At 49.7% G+C, this 22,720-nt stretch overlaps 1 protein-coding gene across 1 annotated transcript in view; it reads right to left on the minus strand.

The window, feature by feature from the left end:
• The window catches only part of WFDC1 (WAP four-disulfide core domain 1), an 86,770-nt gene extending 75,524 nt beyond the window's left edge, over positions 1 to 11,246 (minus strand). The window contains exon 1 of the mRNA XM_088464102.1: positions 10,887 to 11,246. Within this exon, the coding sequence (XP_088320228.1) occupies positions 10,887 to 11,018 (132 nt within the window). The 5' untranslated portion in view covers positions 11,019 to 11,246. The remainder of the gene's footprint in view (positions 1 to 10,886) is intronic.
• Positions 11,247 to 22,720: the final 11,474 nt, after the last annotated feature.

Consider the following 22,720-nt stretch of genomic DNA (forward strand, 5'->3'; position numbering starts at 1 on the left):
CTCCTACTACCTGAGCGCACTGTGGGTACAGCTGGGACTTACTGACACAAAACACATGGCACAGCCGGGACTTACTGACACAAAACACATGGTTCTCCTACTACCTGAGTGCACTGTAGGCACAGCCGGGACTTACTGACACAAAACACACAGTTCTCCTACTACCTTAGCGCACTGTAGTCACAGCCGGGACTTACTGACACAAAACACATGGCACAGCCGGGACTTACTGACACAAAACACATGGTTCTCCTACTACCTGAGCGCACTGTAGGTACAGCCGGGACTTAATGACACAAAACACATGGTTCTCCTACTACCTGAGCGCACTGTAGGCACAGCCGGGACTTAATGACACAAAACACATGGTTCTCCTACTACCTGAGCGCACTGTAGTCACAGCCGGGACTTACTGACAGAAAACACATGGTTCTCCTACTACCTGAGCGCACTGTAGTCACAGCCGGGACTTACTGACACAAAACACATGGTTCTCCTACTAGCTGAGCGCACTGTAGGCACAGCCGGGACTTACTGACACAAAACACATGGTTCTCCTACTAGCTGAGCGCACTGTAGGCACAGCCGGGACTTACTGACACAAAACACATGGTTCTCCTACTACCTGAGCGCACTGTAGTCACAGCCGAGACTTACTGACAGAAAACACATGGTTCTCCTACTACCTGAGCGCACTGTAGTCACAGCCGGGACTTACTGACACAAAACACATGGTTCTCCTACTAGCTGAGCGCACTGTAGGCACAGCCGGGACTTACTGACACAAAACACATGGTTCTCCTACTACCTGAGTGCACTGTAGGCACAGCCAGGAGTTACTGACACAAAACACATGGTTCTCCTACTACCTGAGCGCACTGTAGTCACAGCCGGGACTTACTGACACAAGACACATGGTTCTCCTACTACCTGAGCGCACTGTAGGCACAGCCGGGACTTAATGACACAAAACACATGGTTCTCCTACTACCTGAGCGCACTGTAGGCACAGCCGGGACTTAATGACACAAAACACATGGTTCTCCTACTACCTGAGCGCACTGTAGGCACAGCCGGGACTTAATGACACAAAACACATGGTTCTCCTACTACCTGAGCGCACTGTAGGCACAGCCGGGACTTACTGACACAAAACACATGGTTCTCCTACTACCTGAGCGCACTGTAGGCACAGCCGGGACTTACTGACACAAAACACATGGTTCTCCTACTACCTGAGCGCACTGTAGGCACAGCCGGGACACAAAACACACGGTTCTCCTACTACCTGAGCGCACTGTAGGCACAGCCGGGACTTACTGACACAAAACACATGGTTCTCCTACTACCTGAGCGCACTGTAGGTACAGCCAGGACATACTGACACAAAACACATGGTTCTCCTACTACCTGAGTGCACTGTAGGCACAGCCAGGACTTACTGACACAAAACACATGGTTCTCCTACTACCTGAGCGCACTGTAGTCACAGCCGGGACTTACTGACACAAGACACATGGTTCTCCTACTACCTGAGCGCACTGTAGGCACAGCCGGGACTTAATGACACAAAACACATGGTTCTCCTACTACCTGAGCGCACTGTAGGCACAGCCGGGACTTAATGACACAAAACACATGGTTCTCCTACTACCTGAGCGCACTGTAGGCACAGCCGGGACTTAATGACACAAAACACATGGTTCTCCTACTACCTGAGCGCACTGTAGGCACAGCCGGGACTTACTGACACAAAACACACGGTTCTCCTACTACCTGAGTGCACTGTAGGTACAGCCGGGACTTACTGACACAAAACACATGGTTCTCCTACTACCTGAGCGCACTGTAGGCACAGCCGGGACTTACTGACACAAAACATATGGTTCCCCTACTACCTGAGCGCACTGTAGGTACAGCCGGGACTTACTGACACAAAACACACGGTTCTCCTACTACCTTAGCGCACTGTAGTCACAGCCGGGACTTACTGACACAAAACACATGGCACAGCCGGGACTTACTGACACAAAACACATGGTTCTCCTACTACCTGAGTGCACTGTAGGCACAGCCGGGACTTACTGACACAAAACACACAGTTCTCCTACTACCTTAGCGCACTGTAGTCACAGCCGGGACTTACTGACACAAAACACATGGCACAGCCGGGACTTACTGACACAAAACACATGGTTCTCCTACTACCTGAGCGCACTGTAGGTACAGCCGGGACTTCATGACACAAAACACATGGTTCTCCTACTAGCTGAGCGCACTGTAGGCACAGCCGGGACTTACTGACACAAAACACATGGTTCTCCTACTAGCTGAGCGCACTGTAGGCACAGCCGGGACTTACTGACACAAAACACATGTCACAGCCGGGACTTACTGACACAAAACACATGGTTCTCCTACTACCTGAGCGCACTGTAGTCACAGCCGGGACTTACTGACACAAAACACATGGTTCTCCTACTACCTGAGCGCACTGTAGGCACAGCCGGGACTTACTGACACAAAACACATGGTTCTCCTACTAGCTGAGCGCACTGTAGGCACAGCCGGGACTTACTGACACAAAACACATGGTTCTCCTACTAGCTGAGCGCACTGTAGGCACAGCCGGGACTTACTGACACAAAACACATGGTTCTCCTACTAGCTGAGCGCACTGTAGTCACAGCCGGGACTTACTGACACAAAACACATGGTTCTCCTACTACCTGAGCGCACTGTAGGTACAGCCGGGACTTACTGACACAAAACACACGGTTCTCCTACTACCTGAGCGCACTGTAGGTACAGCCGGGACTTACTGACACAAAACACACGGTTCTCCTACTACCTGAGCGCACTGTAGTCACAGCCGGGACTTACTGACAGAAAACACATGGTTCTCCTACTACCTGATCGCACTGTAGTCACAGCCGGGACTTACTGACACAAAACACATGGTTCTCCTACTACCTGAGCGCACTGTAGTCACAGCCGGGACTTACTGACACAAAACACATGGTTCTCCTACTACCTGAGCGCACTGTAGTCACAGCCGGGACTTACTGACACAAAACACATGGTTCTCCTACTAGCTGAGCGCACTGTAGTCACAGCCGGGACTTACTGACACAAAACACATGGTTCTCCTACTAGCTGAGCGCACTGTAGGCACAGCCGGGACTTACTGACACAAAACACATGGTTCTCCTACTACCTGAGCGCACTGTAGGCACAGCCGGGACTTACTGACACAAAACACATGGTTCTCCTACTACCTGAGCGCACTGTAGGCACAGCCGGGACTTACTGACACAAAACACATGGTTCTCCTACTAGCTGAGCGCACTGTAGGCACAGCCGGGACTTACTGACACAAAACACATGGTTCTCCTACTAGCTGAGCGCACTGTAGTCACAGCCGGGACTTACTGACACAAAACACATGGTTCTCCTACTACCTGAGCGCACTGTAGGTACAGCCGGGACTTACTGACACAAAACACACGGTTCTCCTACTACCTGAGCGCACTGTAGGTACAGCCGGGACTTACTGACACAAAACACACGGTTCTCCTACTACCTGAGCGCACTGTAGTCACAGCCGGGACTTACTGACACAAAACACATGGTTCTCCTACTACCTGAGCGCACTGTAGTCACAGCCGGGACTTACTGACACAAAACACATGGTTCTCCTACTACCTGAGCGCACTGTAGTCACAGCCGGGACTTACTGACACAAAACACATGGTTCTCCTACTACCTGAGCGCACTGTAGTCACAGCCGGGACTTACTGACACAAAACACATGGTTCTCCTACTACCTGAGTGCACTGTAGGCACAGCCAGGACTTACTGACACAAAACACATGGTTCTCCTACTACCTGAGCGCACTGTAGTCACAGCCGGGACTTACTGACACAAAACACATGGTTCTCCTACTACCTGAGCGCACTGTAGTCACAGCCGGGACTTACTGACACAAAACACATGGTTCTCCTACTACCTGAGCGCACTGTAGGCACAGCCGGGACTTACTGACACAAAACACATGGTTCTCCTACTAGCTGAGCGCACTGTAGGCACAGCCGGGACTTACTGACACAAAACACATGGTTCTCCTACTAGCTGAGCTCACTGTAGGCACAGCCGGGACTTACTGACACAAAACACATGGTTCTCCTACTAGCTGAGCGCACTGTAGTCACAGCCGGGACTTACTGACACAAAACACATGGTTCTCCTACTACCTGAGCGCACTGTAGGTACAGCCGGGACTTACTGACACAAAACACACGGTTCTCCTACTACCTGAGCGCACTGTAGGTACAGCCGGGACTTACTGACACAAAACACACGGTTCTCCTACTACCTGAGCGCACTGTAGTCACAGCCGGGACTTACTGACAGAAAACACACGGTTCTCCTACTACCTGAGCGCACTGTAGTCACAGCCGGGACTTACTGACACAAAACACATGGTTCTCCTACTACCTGAGCGCACTGTAGTCACAGCCGGGACTTACTGACACAAAACACATGGTTCTCCTACTAGCTGAGCGCACTGTAGTCACAGCCGGGACTTACTGACACAAAACACATGGTTCTCCTACTAGCTGAGCGCACTGTAGTCACAGCCGGGACTTACTGACACAAAACACATGGTTCTCCTACTAGCTGAGCGCACTGTAGGCACAGCCGGGACTTACTGACACAAAACACATGGTTCTCCTACTACCTGAGCGCACTGTAGGCACAGCCGGGACTTACTGACACAAAACACATGGTTCTCCTACTAGCTGAGCGCACTGTAGGCACAGCCGGGACTTACTGACACAAAACACATGGTTCTCCTACTAGCTGAGCGCACTGTAGGCACAGCCGGGACTTACTGACACAAAACACATGGTTCTCCTACTAGCTGAGCGCACTGTAGTCACAGCCGGGACTTACTGACACAAAACACATGGTTCTCCTACTACCTGAGCGCACTGTAGGTACAGCCGGGACTTACTGACACAAAACACACGGTTCTCCTACTACCTGAGCGCACTGTAGGTACAGCCGGGACTTACTGACACAAAACACACGGTTCTCCTACTACCTGAGCGCACTGTAGTCACAGCCGGGACTTACTGACAGAAAACACACGGTTCTCCTACTACCTGAGCGCACTGTAGTCACAGCCGGGACTTACTGACACAAAACACACGGTTCTCCTACTACCTGAGCGCACTGTAGTCACAGCCGGGACTTACTGACACAAAACACATGGTTCTCCTACTACCTGAGCGCACTGTAGTCACAGCCGGGACTTACTGACACAAAACACATGGTTCTCCTACTACCTGAGCGCACTGTAGGCACAGCCGGGACTTACTGACACAAAACACATGGTTCTCCTACTAGCTGAGCGCACTGTAGGCACAGCCGGGACTTACTGACACAAAACACATGGTTCTCCTACTACCTGAGCGCACTGTAGGCACAGCCGGGACTTACTGACACAAAACACATGGTTCTCCTACTACCTGAGCGCACTGTAGGCACAGCCGGGACTTACTGACACAAAACACATGGTTCTCCTACTAGCTGAGCGCACTGTAGGCACAGCCGGGACTTACTGACACAAAACACATGGTTCTCCTACGAGCTGAGCGCACTGTAGGCACAGCCGGGACTTACTGACACAAAACACATGGTTCTCCTACTAGCTGAGCGCACTGTAGTCACAGCCGGGACTTACTGACACAAAACACATGGTTCTCCTACTACCTGAGCGCACTGTAGGTACAGCCGGGACTTACTGACACAAAACACACGGTTCTCCTACTACCTGAGCGCACTGTAGGTACAGCCGGGACTTACTGACACAAAACACATGGTTCTCCTACTACCTGAGCGCACTGTAGTCACAGCCAGGACTTACTGACAGAAAACACATGGTTCTCCTACTACCTGAGCGCACTGTAGTCACAGCCGGGACTTACTGACACAAAACACATGGTTCTCCTACTACCTGAGCGCACTGTAGTCACAGCCGGGACTTACTGACACAAAACACATGGTTCTCCTACTAGCTGAGCGCACTGTAGTCACAGCCGGGACTTACTGACACAAAACACATGGTTCTCCTACTAGCTGAGCGCACTGTAGTCACAGCCGGGACTTACTGACACAAAACACATGGTTCTCCTACTAGCTGAGCGCACTGTAGGCACAGCCGGGACTTACTGACACAAAACACATGGTTCTCCTACTACCTGAGCGCACTGTAGGCACAGCCGGGACTTACTGACACAAAACACATGGTTCTCCTACTAGCTGAGCGCACTGTAGGCACAGCCGGGACTTACTGACACAAAACACATGGTTCTCCTACTAGCTGAGCGCACTGTAGGCACAGCCGGGACTTACTGACACAAAACACATGGTTCTCCTACTAGCTGAGCGCACTGTAGTCACAGCCGGGACTTACTGACACAAAACACATGGTTCTCCTACTACCTGAGCGCACTGTAGGTACAGCCGGGACTTACTGACACAAAACACACGGTTCTCCTACTACCTGAGCGCACTGTAGGTACAGCCGGGACTTACTGACACAAAACACACGGTTCTCCTACTACCTGAGCGCACTGTAGTCACAGCCGGGACTTACTGACAGAAAACACACGGTTCTCCTACTACCTGAGCGCACTGTAGTCACAGCCGGGACTTACTGACACAAAACACACGGTTCTCCTACTACCTGAGCGCACTGTAGTCACAGCCGGGACTTACTGACACAAAACACATGGTTCTCCTACTACCTGAGCGCACTGTAGTCACAGCCGGGACTTACTGACACAAAACACATGGTTCTCCTACTACCTGAGCGCACTGTAGGCACAGCCGGGACTTACTGACACAAAACACATGGTTCTCCTACTAGCTGAGCGCACTGTAGGCACAGCCGGGACTTACTGACACAAAACACATGGTTCTCCTACTACCTGAGCGCACTGTAGGCACAGCCGGGACTTACTGACACAAAACACATGGTTCTCCTACTACCTGAGCGCACTGTAGGCACAGCCGGGACTTACTGACACAAAACACATGGTTCTCCTACTAGCTGAGCGCACTGTAGGCACAGCCGGGACTTACTGACACAAAACACATGGTTCTCCTACGAGCTGAGCGCACTGTAGGCACAGCCGGGACTTACTGACACAAAACACATGGTTCTCCTACTAGCTGAGCGCACTGTAGTCACAGCCGGGACTTACTGACACAAAACACATGGTTCTCCTACTACCTGAGCGCACTGTAGGTACAGCCGGGACTTACTGACACAAAACACACGGTTCTCCTACTACCTGAGCGCACTGTAGGTACAGCCGGGACTTACTGACACAAAACACATGGTTCTCCTACTACCTGAGCGCACTGTAGTCACAGCCAGGACTTACTGACAGAAAACACATGGTTCTCCTACTACCTGAGCGCACTGTAGTCACAGCCGGGACTTACTGACACAAAACACATGGTTCTCCTACTACCTGAGCGCACTGTAGTCACAGCCGGGACTTACTGACACAAAACACACGGTTCTCCTACTACCTGAGCGCACTGTAGTCACAGCCGGGACTTACTGACACAAAACACATGGTTCTCCTACTACCTGAGCGCACTGTAGGCACAGCCGGGACTTACTGACACAAAACACATGGTTCTCCTACTAGCTGAGCGCACTGTAGGCACAGCCGGGACTTACTGACACAAAACACATGGTTCTCCTACTACCTGAGCGCACTGTAGTCACAGCCGAGACTTACTGACAGAAAACACATGGTTCTCCTACTACCTGAGCGCACTGTAGTCACAGCCGGGACTTACTGACACAAAACACATGGTTCTCCTACTAGCTGAGCGCACTGTAGGCACAGCCGGGACTTACTGACACAAAACACATGGTTCTCCTACTACCTGAGTGCACTGTAGGCACAGCCAGGAGTTACTGACACAAAACACATGGTTCTCCTACTACCTGAGCGCACTGTAGTCACAGCCGGGACTTACTGACACAAAACACATGGTTCTCCTACTAGCTGAGCGCACTGTAGGCACAGCCGGGACTTACTGACACAAAACACATGGTTCTCCTACTACCTGAGTGCACTGTAGGCACAGCCAGGAGTTACTGACACAAAACACATGGTTCTCCTACTACCTGAGTGCACTGTAGTCACAGCCGGGACTTACTGACACAAGACACATGGTTCTCCTACTACCTGAGCGCACTGTAGGCACAGCCGGGACTTACTGACACAAAACACATGGTTCTCCTACTACCTGAGCGCACTGTGGGTACAGCGGGAATTGGGGCCCACGCACAGCTGAACACACGTCAGTTTGCTGAATGTATATTACGTGTTATCACACTGCACATTACCCAGAGCTAAGAGGTCATTACAGGTGAAGCAGTGACGGGATGTAACATTGAGTGTGCCGTACACTCCGCGCTGTCCGGTGTACAACGGCGCAATGTGTCGTTACACGCTGCATGTGACAGCTTTGCTCATTGCATCGTCCCATCGGTCGCGCAGATGAGGCTTCAGGTTCTCCTCCTCCGAATATGGCTCCACAGGCATAAAGCAATTTATGGCATCTGAGGTGGGCACTTACTAACAGTACCAAACTCAGGAAAGCTCTGCTGGACATAGAGATCAGACAGCACCCCCTAGTGACAGTAATTGGGAGCGCTAGTTATAAATCTCCTGCATTATGGGGGGTAACCACTTAGCGATATACAAACGAGAGCACGATTGCGACATTGCAATCGTGCTGTCGTTTTGTATAGCTAGTAATGTGCCTACCCTGAACGTTCACTCGTTCAGTCCCGGCACATCCCTCATCCCCGCTCATGCTGAACCTGACGGGATCGTCAGGTTGACCTGCATGTACGGGCAATGTCGGATGTCGGAAGCGACCCGCGGGCATGCGCATCACAGGTCGTTTCCGTCCACAACATGCCCGATTTGCGAGCGATTGCACGATAACGACAATGGTGAGCACCTGTGGTACAATAGTGCACAGGTAAATAATGGTGAGCACCTGTGGTATTATAGTGCACAGGTAAATAGTGGTGAATACCTGCGGTAGAATAGTGCACAGGTAAATAATGGTGAATACCTGCGGTAGAATAGTGCACAGGTAAATAATGGTGAGCACCTGTGGTATTATAGTGCACAGGTAAATAATGGTGAATACCTGCGGTAGAATAGTGCACAGGTAAATAATGGTGAGCACCTGTGGTATAACAGTGCACAGGTAAATAATGGAGAATACCAGTGGTATAATAGTGCACAGGTATATAATGGTGAGCACCTGTGGTATTATAGTGCACAGGTAAATAGTGGTGAATACCTGCGGTAGAATAGTGCACAGGTAAATAATGGTGAATACCTGCGGTAGAATAGTGCACAGGTAAATAATGGTGAGCACCTGTGGTATTATAGTGCACAGGTAAATAATGGTGAATACCTGCGGTAGAATAGTGCACAGGTAAATAATGGTGAGCACCTGTGGTATAACAGTGCACAGGTAAATAATGGAGAATACCAGTGGTATAATAGTGCACAGGTATATAATGGTGAATACCTGCGGTATAATAGTGCACATGTAAATAATGGTGAGCACCTGCGGTATAATAGTGCACAGGTAATAATGGTGAGCACCTGCGGTATAATATTGCACAAGTAAATAATGGTGAGCACCTGTGGTACAATAGTGCACAGGTAAATAATGGTGAATACCTGCGGTAGAATAGTGCACAGGTAAATAATGGTGAGCACCTGCGGTATAATAGTACACAGGTAAATAATGGTGAGCACAGGTAAATAATGGCGAACACCTGCGGTATAATAGTGCACAGGTGCAGTGATTTTGGGCGTGACTCACGTGTCTCACTAACACATCTACAGCTGCGATCCCATACACAGATGCTGTGCGAGAATACGCTAATGCTGTAGCCGGAACTGTACGGAAACGCCCATCGGCGGCTTCATGGATCCAAACAAGAGCGTAGAAATACATATCATTGGTCGCAGATCATTCGATGTAAGCAGTCCTGAGTGAGTATAGTCGCGCAGAATGGGCGCAGGAAAGGAGAAGCCGGAGCCATGTTTAATGCGTAGGGATCGCAGACACAGGTTGTAACACGCCCCCGAAATGGTCGCCATGCACCTGCGCTTGTAGCCGACACTCCCCGTAACCTCCAGCAAAGAGTCCCTGGCTGTCAATCACTTTGCAAAGTAATCCGCACAGAGCGGTATCGGAAATGTACCTTGGCGTGTGTGTAGTGCGACCGTGATGCATGCGCAGTCCACCGATAATCACTCAACTGCGCAAATATCGGAATAGAGTACATCTCTGGATCAGGCCCATTTATACCGCTGATAGAGCCCATAGGGGTCCACAGTCCTACAACCCAGACCCCTACACAGCAGAATGATGGGACCATCACCCCCAGCTCTAGGCGTACGCTATAATCTCCAACGCGGCGGACACCTCCGTGGGACGCGGGGACTTTGCACCTCTGAGAAACGATTCTGCGCACACAAAAGGTCGCCGCAGCGTTGCACATATTTAGTTTCTGAGTAAACACACGGTGACTCTCACACACAGCAGGAAAGTACTGATCTGAGCCAGAGAACCATGTAACAACGCAGCCGCCTCGCTCAGACATGAGGGAACACAACAGGTTTAACCCCTTTGCAGCCAATGCAAAAAAAAAACAACATGTGTGAGCCAACTGTACAGACCGAAAGACACCAATAGAGGCACCTAGTGGGGTACACAGCCCCCCAATGCTCTGATACCCCAGACCCCAACTTACATCATACTTGTCGCTGACTTTCAGGTACAGAGCTCTCTTCCTCAGAGTCCTGGTAGCGCAGCAATGAATACACAGCAGTGAGTACAGGGTGGTTGCCAGCAATGCACTCCATGTCCGGCTGTACTTAGCCATCGGATCCTGCAGACAGGCCAGCCTGGGGCGGTGCAGGAGAGAGGAGCAGTCAGGCAGCTGGTAATAATAGCCGCACAGCTCTGCCAAGTGGATGCTCGGGGAGAAAGGGGGTGTGAGAGGCTGCTGCAGCGTGGAAGGGTACTATATGGGGGTGGGCTGTGGGGGGCTAAGTAAGGGACTGCACTAGGTGTAAGGACTACTGCACAGGTCTATAAGGGGGGAGAGTAGTAGTGTGAGTGTAGGGGCTGCAGTGTGTGGCTGGGGGCAGACTGAAGATAGAAGGTGTCTGGGAACAGCTGCAGATCCTGAGGTGCTACAAGAGTCAGATTACTGAGAACCAGCACAGAGTATGCAGCAATACAGTACAGTATGGGTCATAGACTACAGCAGTACAGTACAGTATGGGTCATAGACTACAGCAGTACAGTACAGTATGGATTATAGTCTATCTATATAGTACAGTACAGTATGGGTCATAGACTACAGCAGTACAGTACAGTATGGGTCATAGACTACAGCAGTACAGTACAGTACAGTATGGGTCATAGACTACAGCAGTACAGTACAGTATGGGTCATAGACTACAGCAGTACAGTACAATATGGGTCATAAACTACAGCAGTACAGTACAGTATGGGTCATAGACTACACCAGTACAGTACAGTATGGGTCATAGACTACAGCAGTACAGTACAGTATGGGTTATAGTCTATCTATATAGTACAGTACAATACTGGTATGGCCAGTCTATAGCAGTACAGTAAACTACGGAAGAACAGACAGTCTATCTATAGCAGTACAGCACAGTATGGCATAATAGATGATCTATCTACAGCAGTGGAGTAGAGTATGGGTAATATACTATATATAGCAGTACAGTAAAGTACTGTATGGGTAATAGTACATGGGATCCTATCTATAGCCGAGATGCACAGATGACGGGTTCTTCCTATGGCAGAGGAGTACAGTAGATGGGGTCCTTCCTATGGCAGAGGAGTACAGTAGATGTGTCCTTCCTATGGCAGAGGAGTACAGTAGACGGGGTCCTTCCTATGACAGAGGAGTACAGTAGATAGGGTCCTTATTATGGCAGAGTACAGTAGATGGGGTCCTTCCTATGGAAGAGGAGTACAGTAGATGGGGTCCTTATTATGGCAGAGGAGTACAGTAGATGAGTCCTTCCTATGGCAGAGGAGTACAGTAGATGGGGTCCTTCCTATGGCAGAGAAGTACAGTAGATGGGGTCCTTCCTATGGCAGAGGAGTACAGTAGATGTGTCCTTCCTATGGCAGAGGAGTACAGTAGATGTGTCCTTCCTATGGCAGAGGAGTACAGTAGATGAGTCCTTCCTATGGCAGAGGAGTACAGCAGATAGGGTCCTTATTATGGAAGAGAAGTACAGTAGATGGGGTCCTTCCTATGGCAAAGGAGTACAGTAGATGGATCCTTCTTATGGCAGAGGAGTACAGTAGATTAGGTACTTCCTATGGTAGAGCAGTACAGTATATGAGGTCCTTCCTATGGCAGAGCAGTACAGTAGATGGGGACCTTCCTATGGCAGAGCAGTACAGTAGATGGGGTTCTTCCTATGGCAGACAAGTATGGTAGATAGGATACTTCCATTGGCTGTTAGAAGCAGAAGATGGGTTACTTCTTATAGTGGGGTCCTGTGATAGATCACCAGCCAGGAATTACATATAGCAGGTTCTATAGCCCATCATACACTACAGACACCGAGGTCCTGTGTCCTCCGGCAGCTGCTGCACATCTGGGAACATAAAGCTTCATTCACAGTAACAGATCCTGGAATCAGATTCTGGGAAGGGCCGGATAGAGGTCCCCCCCCCATCCACATGTCCCAGCATTATAGGAGGCAGATCAGGGTCCTCACAGCTCATCAGCTGGGTGTGTACATCACAGGGCAGAGCAATGCACCATTAGTGAGTACAAGTTACATGGGTCTATAGGAGGTCCCCCCATCCACATGTCCCAGCATTATAGGAGGCAGATCAGGGTCCTCACAGCTCATCAGCTGGGTATGTACATCACAGAGCAGGGCAATGCACCACTAGTGAGTACAGGTTACATGGGTCTATAGGGGGTCCCCCCCATCCACATGTCCCAGCATTATAGGAGGGAGATCAGGGTCCTCACAGCTCATGAGCTGGATATGTACATCACAGAGCAGGGCAATGCACTATTAGTGAGTGCAGGTTACTTGGGTCTATAGGAGGTCCCCCCATCCACATGTCCAAGGATTATAGGAGGCAGATCAGGGTCCTCACAGCTCATCAGCTGGGTATGTACATCACAGAGCAGGGCAATGCTCCATTAGTGAGTACAGGTTACATGGGTCTATAGGAGGTCCCCCCCATCCACATGTCCCAGCATTATAGGAGGCAGATCAGGGTCCTCACAGCTCATCAGCTGGGTGTGTACATCACAGAGCAGGGCAATGCTCCATTAGTGAGTACAGGTTACATGGGTCTATAGGAGGTCCCTCCCCATCCACATGTCCCAGGATTATAGGAGGCAGATCAGGGTCCTCACAGCTCATCAGCTGGGTGTGTACATCACAGAGCAGGGCAATGCTCCATTACTGAGTACAGGTTACATGGGTCTATAGGAGGTCCCCCCCATCCACATGTCCCAGCATTATAGGAGGCAGCTCAGGGTCCTCACAGCTCTTCAGCTGGGTGTGTACATCATAGAGCAGAGCAATGCACCATTAGTGAGTACAGGTTTCATGGGTCTATAGGATGTCCCCCCCATCCACATATCCCAGCATTATAGGAGGCAGATCAGGGTCCTCACAGCTCATCAGCTGGGTGTTTACATCACAGAGCAGGGCAATGCACCATTAGTGAGTACAGGTTACATGGGTCTATAGGAGGTCCCTCCCCATCCACATGTCCCAGCATTATAGGAGGCAGATCAGGGTCCTCACAGCTCATCAGCTGGGTGTGTACATCACAGAGCAGAGCAATGCAACATTAGTGAGAACAGGTTACATGGGTCTATAGTAGGGGTGAGCGGGTTCGGATTTCTGAAATACGAACCCCCCCGAGCCCCCCCGATCCGAGTCCGATCCGAATCAGGCTCGACTTTTCCCGCCTGACTCGGATCTGAAATCGAGGCAAAACGTCATCATCCCGCCTTCCGAGTCTCGCGGGTTTTGGATCCTATATAAGGTACCCACGTCGGCGCCATTTTCTCACTCGGCTGTGGACAGTGAAGAGGGAGGGTGGAAGTTAGGGCTGTGTAGTGTAGTGTAGTGTAGTGCTGCTGTTGTCCACTACTTCAAAGTCCATAGGGGCTGGCTGTGTTGTGCTGTGCTGTTGTTGTTAATAGGGGCTGTGTCCACTACTTCAAAGTCCATAGGGGCTGGCTGGACTGTGTTGTGCAGTCAGTTCTCCATAGGGGCTGTGTCCACTCCAAAGTCCTGTGCAGTGTCCCAGTCCTAAAGAGGTGCTGTAGTGTTGTCCAGGGGGTGCTCTGTCCGTCAGGGGTGCTCCCCCCAAGTGCTAAAAAAATAATATATTTTCTGTGTTTGTGAATTGTGTGCGCAGTAGCCGCACGTGCATCAACAAAGTAGTGCCAAGCGTGCGCCTGTGTCATAAGTAAAGGGCCGGCTGGCTTGACCGTTAAGGGTGCTGTAACCCCCGAAAGTACACTCCAGTCCAAACCAAAAAAAAAATTATTTTCTGTGTTTGTGAATTGTGTGCGCAGTAGCCGCACGTGCATCAACAAAGTAGTGCCAAGCGTGCGCCTGTGTCATAAGTAAAGGGCCGGCTGGCTTGACCGTTAAGGGTGCTGTAACCCCCGAAAGTACACTCCAGTCCAAACCAAAAAAAAATTAATTTTCTGTGTTTGTGAATTGTGTGCGCAGTAGCCGCACGTGCATCAACAAAGTTGTGCCAAGCGTGCGCCTGTGTCATAAGTAAAGGGCCGGCTGGCTTGACCGTTAAGGGTGCTGTAACCCCCGAAAGTACACTCCAGTCCAAACCCAAAAAAAAATTATTTTCTGTGTTTGTGAATTGTGTGCGCAGTAGCCGCACGTGCATCAACAAAGTAGTGCCAAACGTGCGCCTGTGTCATAAGTAAAGGGCCGGCTGGCTTGACCGTTAAAGGGTGCTGTAACCCCCAAAGTACACTCCAGTCCAAACCAAAAAAAAAATTATTTTCTGTGTTTGTGAATTGTGTGCGCAGTAGCCGCATGTGCATCAACAAAGTAGTGCCAAGCGTGCGCCTGTGTCATAAGTAAAGGGCCAGCTGGCTTGACCGTTAAAGGGTGCTGTAACCCCCAAAGTACACTCCAGTCCAAACCAAAAAAAAATTTATTTTCTGTGTTTGTGAATTGTGTGCGCAGTAGCCGCACGTGCATCAACAAAGTAGTGCCAAGCGTGCGCCTGTGTCATAAGTAAAGGGCCGGCTGGCTTGACCGTTAAAGGGTGCTGTAACCCCCGAAAGTACACTCCAGTCCAAACCAAAAAAAAAATAATTTTCTGTGTTTGTGAATTGTGTGCGCAGTAGCCGCACGTGCATCAACAAAGTAGTGCCAAGCGTGCGCCTGTGTCATAAGTAAAGGGCCGGCTGGCTTGACCGTTAAAGGGTGCTGTAAACCCCAAAGTACACTCCAGTCCAAACCGAAAAAAAATTATTTTCTGTGTTTGTGAATTGTGTGCGCAGTAGCCGCACGTGCATCAACAAAGTAGTGCCAAGTGTGCGCCTGTGTCATAAGTAAAGGGCCGGCTGGCTTGACCGTTAAAGGGTGCTGTAACCCCCGAAAGTACACTCCAGTCCAAACCAAAAAAAAAATTATTTTCTGTGTTTGTGAATTGTGTGCGCAGTAGCCGCACGTGCATCAACAAAGTAGTGCCAAGCGTGCGCCTGTGTCATAAGTAAAGGGCCGGCTGGCTTGACCGTTAAAGGGTTCTGTAACCCCCAAAGTACACTCCAAACCAAAAAAATATATATTTTCTGTGTTTGTGACTTGTGTGCACTGTGGCTGCACGTGCATCAACAAAGGAGCAGCGCCAAGCGTGCGCCTGTGTCCCATAAGTAAAGAGCCGGCTGGCTCATTTCTTAAAGGGTGGTGTAACCCACAAAGTGCACTACTCTCCAGCAAAAATAAAAAAATATTTTCTGTGTTTGTGTGCGCTTTAGCCGCACGTATATATATCAATATAACATAAATGGAGGACCAAACTTTCTCTGATAAAAATAAAATAGGGAAAGATCAAGAACCACTTCCTACTAGTGCTGTTGCTGCTGCTGGGAGTTGTTCATCATCCCAGAGAGGAAGTAGGAACATCACTACTTTTACTAAACAATTGACCCTCCAACAGTCCCTAGCGATGAGGATGAAGTACGACAGCAGTCATCCTGAAGCAAAACGTATAACTGAGGCCTTGACTGCTATGTTGGTGTTAGACGTGCGTCCGGTATCCGACATTAGTGCAGTGGGATTTAGACAATTGATGGAGGTAGTGTGTCCTCGGTTCCAAATCCCGTCTAGATTCCACCTGCATCCTCAAAGCAGCAGCGACAAGCGTGCGTCTGTCTGTTAAAGGGTGGTGACACCCTCAAAGTGTGCTACACAAACAATTAAAATATTGTTCTTTTTTTTTCTGTCTTTGTGAAATGTGTGGGCTGTAGCCACACCTGCATCCTTAAAGCAGCAGCGACAAGCGTGCGTCTGTCTGTTAAAGGGTGGTGACACCCTCAAAGTGTTCTACACAAACAATTAAAATATTGTTCTTTTTTTTCGGTCTTTGTGAAATGTGTGGGCTGTAGCCGCACCTGCATCCTTAAAGCAGCAGCGACAAGCGTGCGTCTGTCTGTTAAAGGGTGGTGTAACTCTCAAAGTGCTCCAAAAAATAAAAAACTATTTTTTTTATGTGTTTGTGACTTGTGTGCGATGTAGCCGCACTTGCATCCTCAAAGCAGCAGCGACAAGCGTGCGTCTGTCTGTTAAAGGGTGGTGACACCCTCAAAGTGTGCTACACAAACAATAAAAATATTCTTCTTTTTTCTGTCTTTGTGAATTGTGTGGGCTGTAGCCGCACCTGCATCCTTAAAGCAGCAGCGACAAGCGTGCGTCTGTCTGTTAAAGGGTGGTGACACCCTCAAAGTGTGCTACACAAACAATTAAAATATTGTTCTTTTTTTTCTGTCTTTGTGAATTGTGTGGGCTGTAGCCGCACTTGCATCCTCAAAGCAGCAGCGACAAGCGTGCGTCTGTCTGTTAAAGGGTGTTGTAACTCTCAAAGTGCTCCAAAAAATCAAAATTTTTTTTTTAATGTGTTTGTGACTTGTGTGCGATGTAGCCACACTTGCATCCTCAAAGCAGCAGCGACAAGCGTGCGTCTGTCTGTTAAAGGGTGGTGACACCCTCAAAGTGTGCTACACAAACAATTAAAATATTGTTATTTTTTCTGTCTTTGTGAATTGTGTGGGCTGTAGCCGCACCTGCATCCTTAAAGCAGCAGCGACAAGCGTGCGTCTGTCTGTTAAAGGGTGGTGACACCCTCAAAGTGTTCTACACAAACAATTAAAATATTGTTCTTTTTTTTCGGTCTTTGTGAAATGTGTGGGCTGTAGCCGCACCTGCATCCTTAAAGCAGCAGCGACAAGCGTGCGTCTGTCTGTTAAAGGGTGGTGACACCCTCAAAGTGTGCTACACAAACAATAAAAATATTCTTCTTTTTTCTGTCTTTGTGAATTGTGTGGGCTGTAGCCGCACCTGCATCCTTAAAGCAGCAGCGACAAGCGTGCGTCTGTCTGTTAAAGGGTGGTGACACCCTCAAAGTGTGCTACACAAACAATTAAAATATTGTTCTTTTTTTTTCGGTCTTTGTGAAATGTGTGGGCTGTAGCCGCACCTGCATCCTTAAAGCAGCAGCGACAAGCGTGCGTCTGTCTGTTAAAGGGTGGTGACACCCTCAAAGTGTGCTACACAAAGAATAAAAATATTCTTCTTCTTTTTTCTGTCTTTGTGAATTGTGTGGGCTGTAGCCGCACTTGCATCCTCAAAGCAGCAGCGACAAGCGTGCGTCTGTCTGTTAGAGGGTGGTGTAACCCTCAAAGTGTGCTCCACAAACAATAAAAATATTCTTTTTTTTTTTCTGTCTTTGTGAATTGTGTGGGCTGTAGCCGCACTTGAATCCTCAAAGCAGCAGCGACAAGCGTGCGTCTGTCTGTTAAAGGATTACATCGGTGACAGCATCCAAGTAGGCATGTCAGACAGTCCGTACCTGTACTGGCAGGAAAAAGAAGCAATTTGGAGGTCCCTGTACAAACTGGCTCTATTTTACCTGAGTTGCCCCCCCTCCAGTGTGTACTCCGAAAGAGTGTTTAGTGCAGCCGGGAACCTTGTTAGCGAAAGGCGTAGGAGGTTGCTTCCACAAAATGTGGAGAAGATGATGTTCATAAAATGAATGATCAACTCTTCCAGGGAGACCAGCCTCCAGAACGTACAGAGGGACCTGTGGTTCCAGCAGGGACGAATTAATACTCTGTGAGGATGAGGATGTACATAACACTGAAGAGGGTGAGGAATCTGTGGATGAGGAGGATGAGGACGACTTCTTGCCTCCGTAGAGCCAGTTTGTGCAGGGACAGATTAATTGCCAGCTTGTTTTGTGGGGGCCCAAACGAACCAATCATTTCAGCCACAGTTGTGTGGCAGACCCTGGCGCTGAAATGATTGGTTTGTTAAAGTGTGCATGTCCTGTTTATACAACATAAGGGTGGGTGGGAGGGCCCAAGGACAATTCCATCTTGCACCTCTTTTTTTTCTTTGCATTATGTACAGTTTGGGGCCTAGTTTTTCAATGCCATCCTGTCTGCCACTGCAGTTTCACGCCTAGATGGGTCACGTGTTTGTGCCGCCCACTCGTGTCGCTTAGCATAGTCATCCAGCTACCTCGGTGCAACCTTTTGGACATAAAAACACTATTGTGAGGTGTGAGGTATTCAGAATAGACTGGAAATGAGTGGAAATTAAGGTTATTGAGGTTAATAATAGCATAGGAGCAGAAAAACCTACAAATTCTGTGATTTTAGCTGTTTTTATGCTTTTTTTCAAAAAAATACAGATCCAAAACACAAAACCCAGAACCCAAAACACGGAAGGGTGGTTTTGGCAAAACCAATCCAGATTCAAAACACGAAGAAAGATCCAGATCCAAAACCAAAACACAAAACACGAAAAGTGGCCGGTGCACACCCCTAGTCTATAGGAGGTCCCTCCCCATCCACATGTCCCAGCATTATAGGAGGCAGATCAGGGTCCTCACAGCTCATCAGCTGGGTGTGTACATCACAGAGCAGAGCAATGCTCCATTACTGAGTACAGGTTACATGGGTCTATACAGGAGGTCCCTCCCCATCCACATGTCCCAGCATTATAGAAGGCAGATCAGGGTCCTCACAGCTCATGAACTGGGTGTGTACATCAAAGAGCAGAGCAATGCACCATTAGTGAGTACAGGTTACATGGGTCTATAGGGGGTCCCTCCCCATCCACATGTCCCAGCATTATAGGAGGCAGATCAGGGTCCTCACAGCTCATCAGCTGGGTGTGTACATCACAAAGCAGAGCAATGCTCCATTAGTGAGTACAGGTTACATGTGTCTATAGGAGGTCCCCCCATCCACATGTCCCAGCATTATAGGAGGCAGATCAGGGTCCTCACAGCTCATGAGCTGGGTGTGTACATCACAGAGCAGAGCAATGCACCATTAGTGAGTACAGGTTACATGGGTCTATAGGAGGTCCCCTCCCCATCCACATGTCCCAGCATTATAGGATGCAGATCAGGGTCCTCACAGCTCATCAGCTGGGTGTGTACATCACAGAGCAGGGCAATGCACCATTAGTGAGTACAGGTTACATGGGTCTATAGGAGATCCCCCCATCCACATGTCCCAGCATTATAGGAGGCAGATCAGGGTCCTCACAGCTCATCAGCTGGGTGTGTACATCACAGAGCAGGGCAATGCACCATTAGTGAGTACAGGTTACATGGGTCTATAGGAGGTCCCCCCATCCACATGTCCCAGCATTATAGGAGGCAGATCAGGGTCCTCACAGCTCATGAGCTGGGTGTGTACATCACAGAGCAGAGCAATGCACCATTAGTGAGTACAGGTTACATGGGTCTATAGGAGGTCCCCTCCCCATCCACATGTCCCAGCATTATAGGATGCAGATCAGGGTCCTCACAGCTCATCAGCTGGGTGTGTACATCACAGAGCAGGGCAATGCACCATTAGTGAGTACAGGTTACATGGGTCTATAGGAGGTCCCCCCCATCCACATGTCCCAGCATTATAGGAGGCAGATCAGGGTCCTCACAGCTCATCAGCTGGGTGTGTACATCACAGAGCAGAACAATGCACTATTAGTGAGTACAGGTTACATGGGTCTATACAGGAGGTCCCTCCCCATCCACATGTCCCAGCATTATAGGAGGCAGATCAGGGTCCTCACAGCTCATGAACTGGGTGTGTACATCAAAGAGCAGAGCAATGCACCATTAGTGAGTACAGGTTACATGGGTCTATAGGAGGTCCCCCCCATCCACATGTCCCAGCATTATAGGAGGCAGATCAGGGTCCTCACAGCTCAGCAGCTGGGTGTGTACATCACAGAGCAGAGCAATGCACCATTAGTGAGTACAGGTTACATGGGTCTATAGGAGGTCCTCCCCATCCACATGTCCCAGCATTATAGGAGGCAGATCAGGGTCCTCACAGCTCATCAGCTGGGTGTGTACATCACAGAGCAGGGCAATGCACCATTAGTGAGTACAGGTTACATGGGTCTATAGGAGATCCCCCCATCCACATGTCCCAGCATTATAGGAGGCAGATCAGGGTCCTCACAGCTCATCAGTTGGGTATGTACATCACAGAGCAGGGCAATGCACCATTAGTGAGTACAGGTTACATGGGTCTATAGGAGATCCTCCCATCCACATGTCCCAGCATTATAGGAGGCAGATCAGGGTCCTCACAGCTCATCAGCTGGGTGTGTACATCACAGAGCAGGGCAATGCACCATTAGTGAGTACAGGTTACATGGGTCTATAGGAGGTCCCTCCCCATCCACATGTCCCAGGATTATAGGAGGCAGATCAGGGTCCTCACAGCTCATCAGCTGGGTGTGTACATCACAGAGCAGGGCAATGCACCATTAGTGAGTACAGGTTACTTTAGTCTATAGGAGATCCCCCCATCCACATGTCCCAGCATTATAGGAGGCAGATCAGGGTCCTCACAGCTCATCAGCTGGGTATGGACATCACAGAGCAGAGCAATGCACCATTAGTGAGTACAGGTTACATGGGTCTATAGGATGTCCCCCCCATCCACATATCCCAGCATTATAGGAGGCAGATTGGGTCCTCACAGCTCATCAGCTGGGTGTTTACATCACAGAGCAGGGCAATGCACCATTAGTGAGTACAGATTACATGGGTCTATAGGAGGTCCCTCCCCATCCACATGTCCCAGCATTATAGGAGGCAGATCAGGGTCCTCACAGCTCATCAGCTGGGTGTGTACATCACAGAGCAGAGCAATGCACCATTAGTGAGAACAGGTTACATGGGTCTATAGGAGGTCCCTCCCCATCCACATGTCCCAGCATTATAGGAGGCAGATCAGGGTCCTCACAGCTCATCAGCTGGGTGTGTACATCACAGAGCAGAGCAATGCACCATTAGTGAGTACAGGTTACATGGGTCTATAGGAGGTCCCTCCCCATCCACATGTCCCAGCATTATAGGAGGCAGATCAGGGTCCTACAGCTCATGAGCTGGGTGTGTACATCACAGAGCAGAGCAATGCACCATTAGTGAGTACAGGTTACATGGGTCTATAGGAGGTCCCCTCCCCATCCACATGTCCCAGCATTATAGGAGGCAGATCAGGGTCCTCACAGCTCATCAGCTGGGTGTGTACATCACAGAGCAGGGCAATGCACCATTAGTGAGTACAGGTTACATGGGTCTATAGGAGGTCCCCCCCATCCACATGTCCCAGCATTATAGGAGGCAGATCAGGGTCTTCACAGCTCATCAGCTGGGTGTGTACATCACAGAGCAGAGCAATGCTCCTTTACTGAGTACAGGTTACATGGGTCTATAGGTGGTCCCCCCATCCACATGTCCCAGGATTATAGGAGGCAGATCAGGGTCCTCACAGCTCATGAGCTAGGTGTGTACATCACAGAGCAGGGCAATGCACCATTAGTGAGTACAGGTTACATGGGTCTATAGGAGGTCCCTCCCCATCCACATGTCCCAGCATTATAGGATGCAGATCAGGGTCCTCACAGCTCATCAGCTGGGTGTGTACATCACAGAGCAGGGTAATGCACCGTTAGTGAGTACAGCTAACATGGGTCTATAGGAGGTCCCTCCCCATCCACATGTCCCAGCATTATAGGAGGCAGATCAGGGTCCTCACAGCTCATCAGCTGGGTGTGTACATCACAGAGCAGAGCAATGCTCCATTAGTGAGTACAGGTTACATGGGTCTATAGGAGGTCCCCCCCATCCACATGTCCCAGCATTATAGGAGGCAGATCAGGGTCCTCACAGCTCATCAGCTGGGTGTGTACATCACAGAGCAGAGCAATGCACCATTAGTGAGTACAGGTTACATGGGTCTATAGGGGGTCCCCCCATCCA

Source organism: Taudactylus pleione, unplaced genomic scaffold (genome assembly GCF_031769625.1).
Source record: "Taudactylus pleione unplaced genomic scaffold, aTauple2 ptg001576l, whole genome shotgun sequence".
NCBI lineage: Eukaryota > Metazoa > Chordata > Amphibia > Anura > Myobatrachidae > Taudactylus > Taudactylus pleione.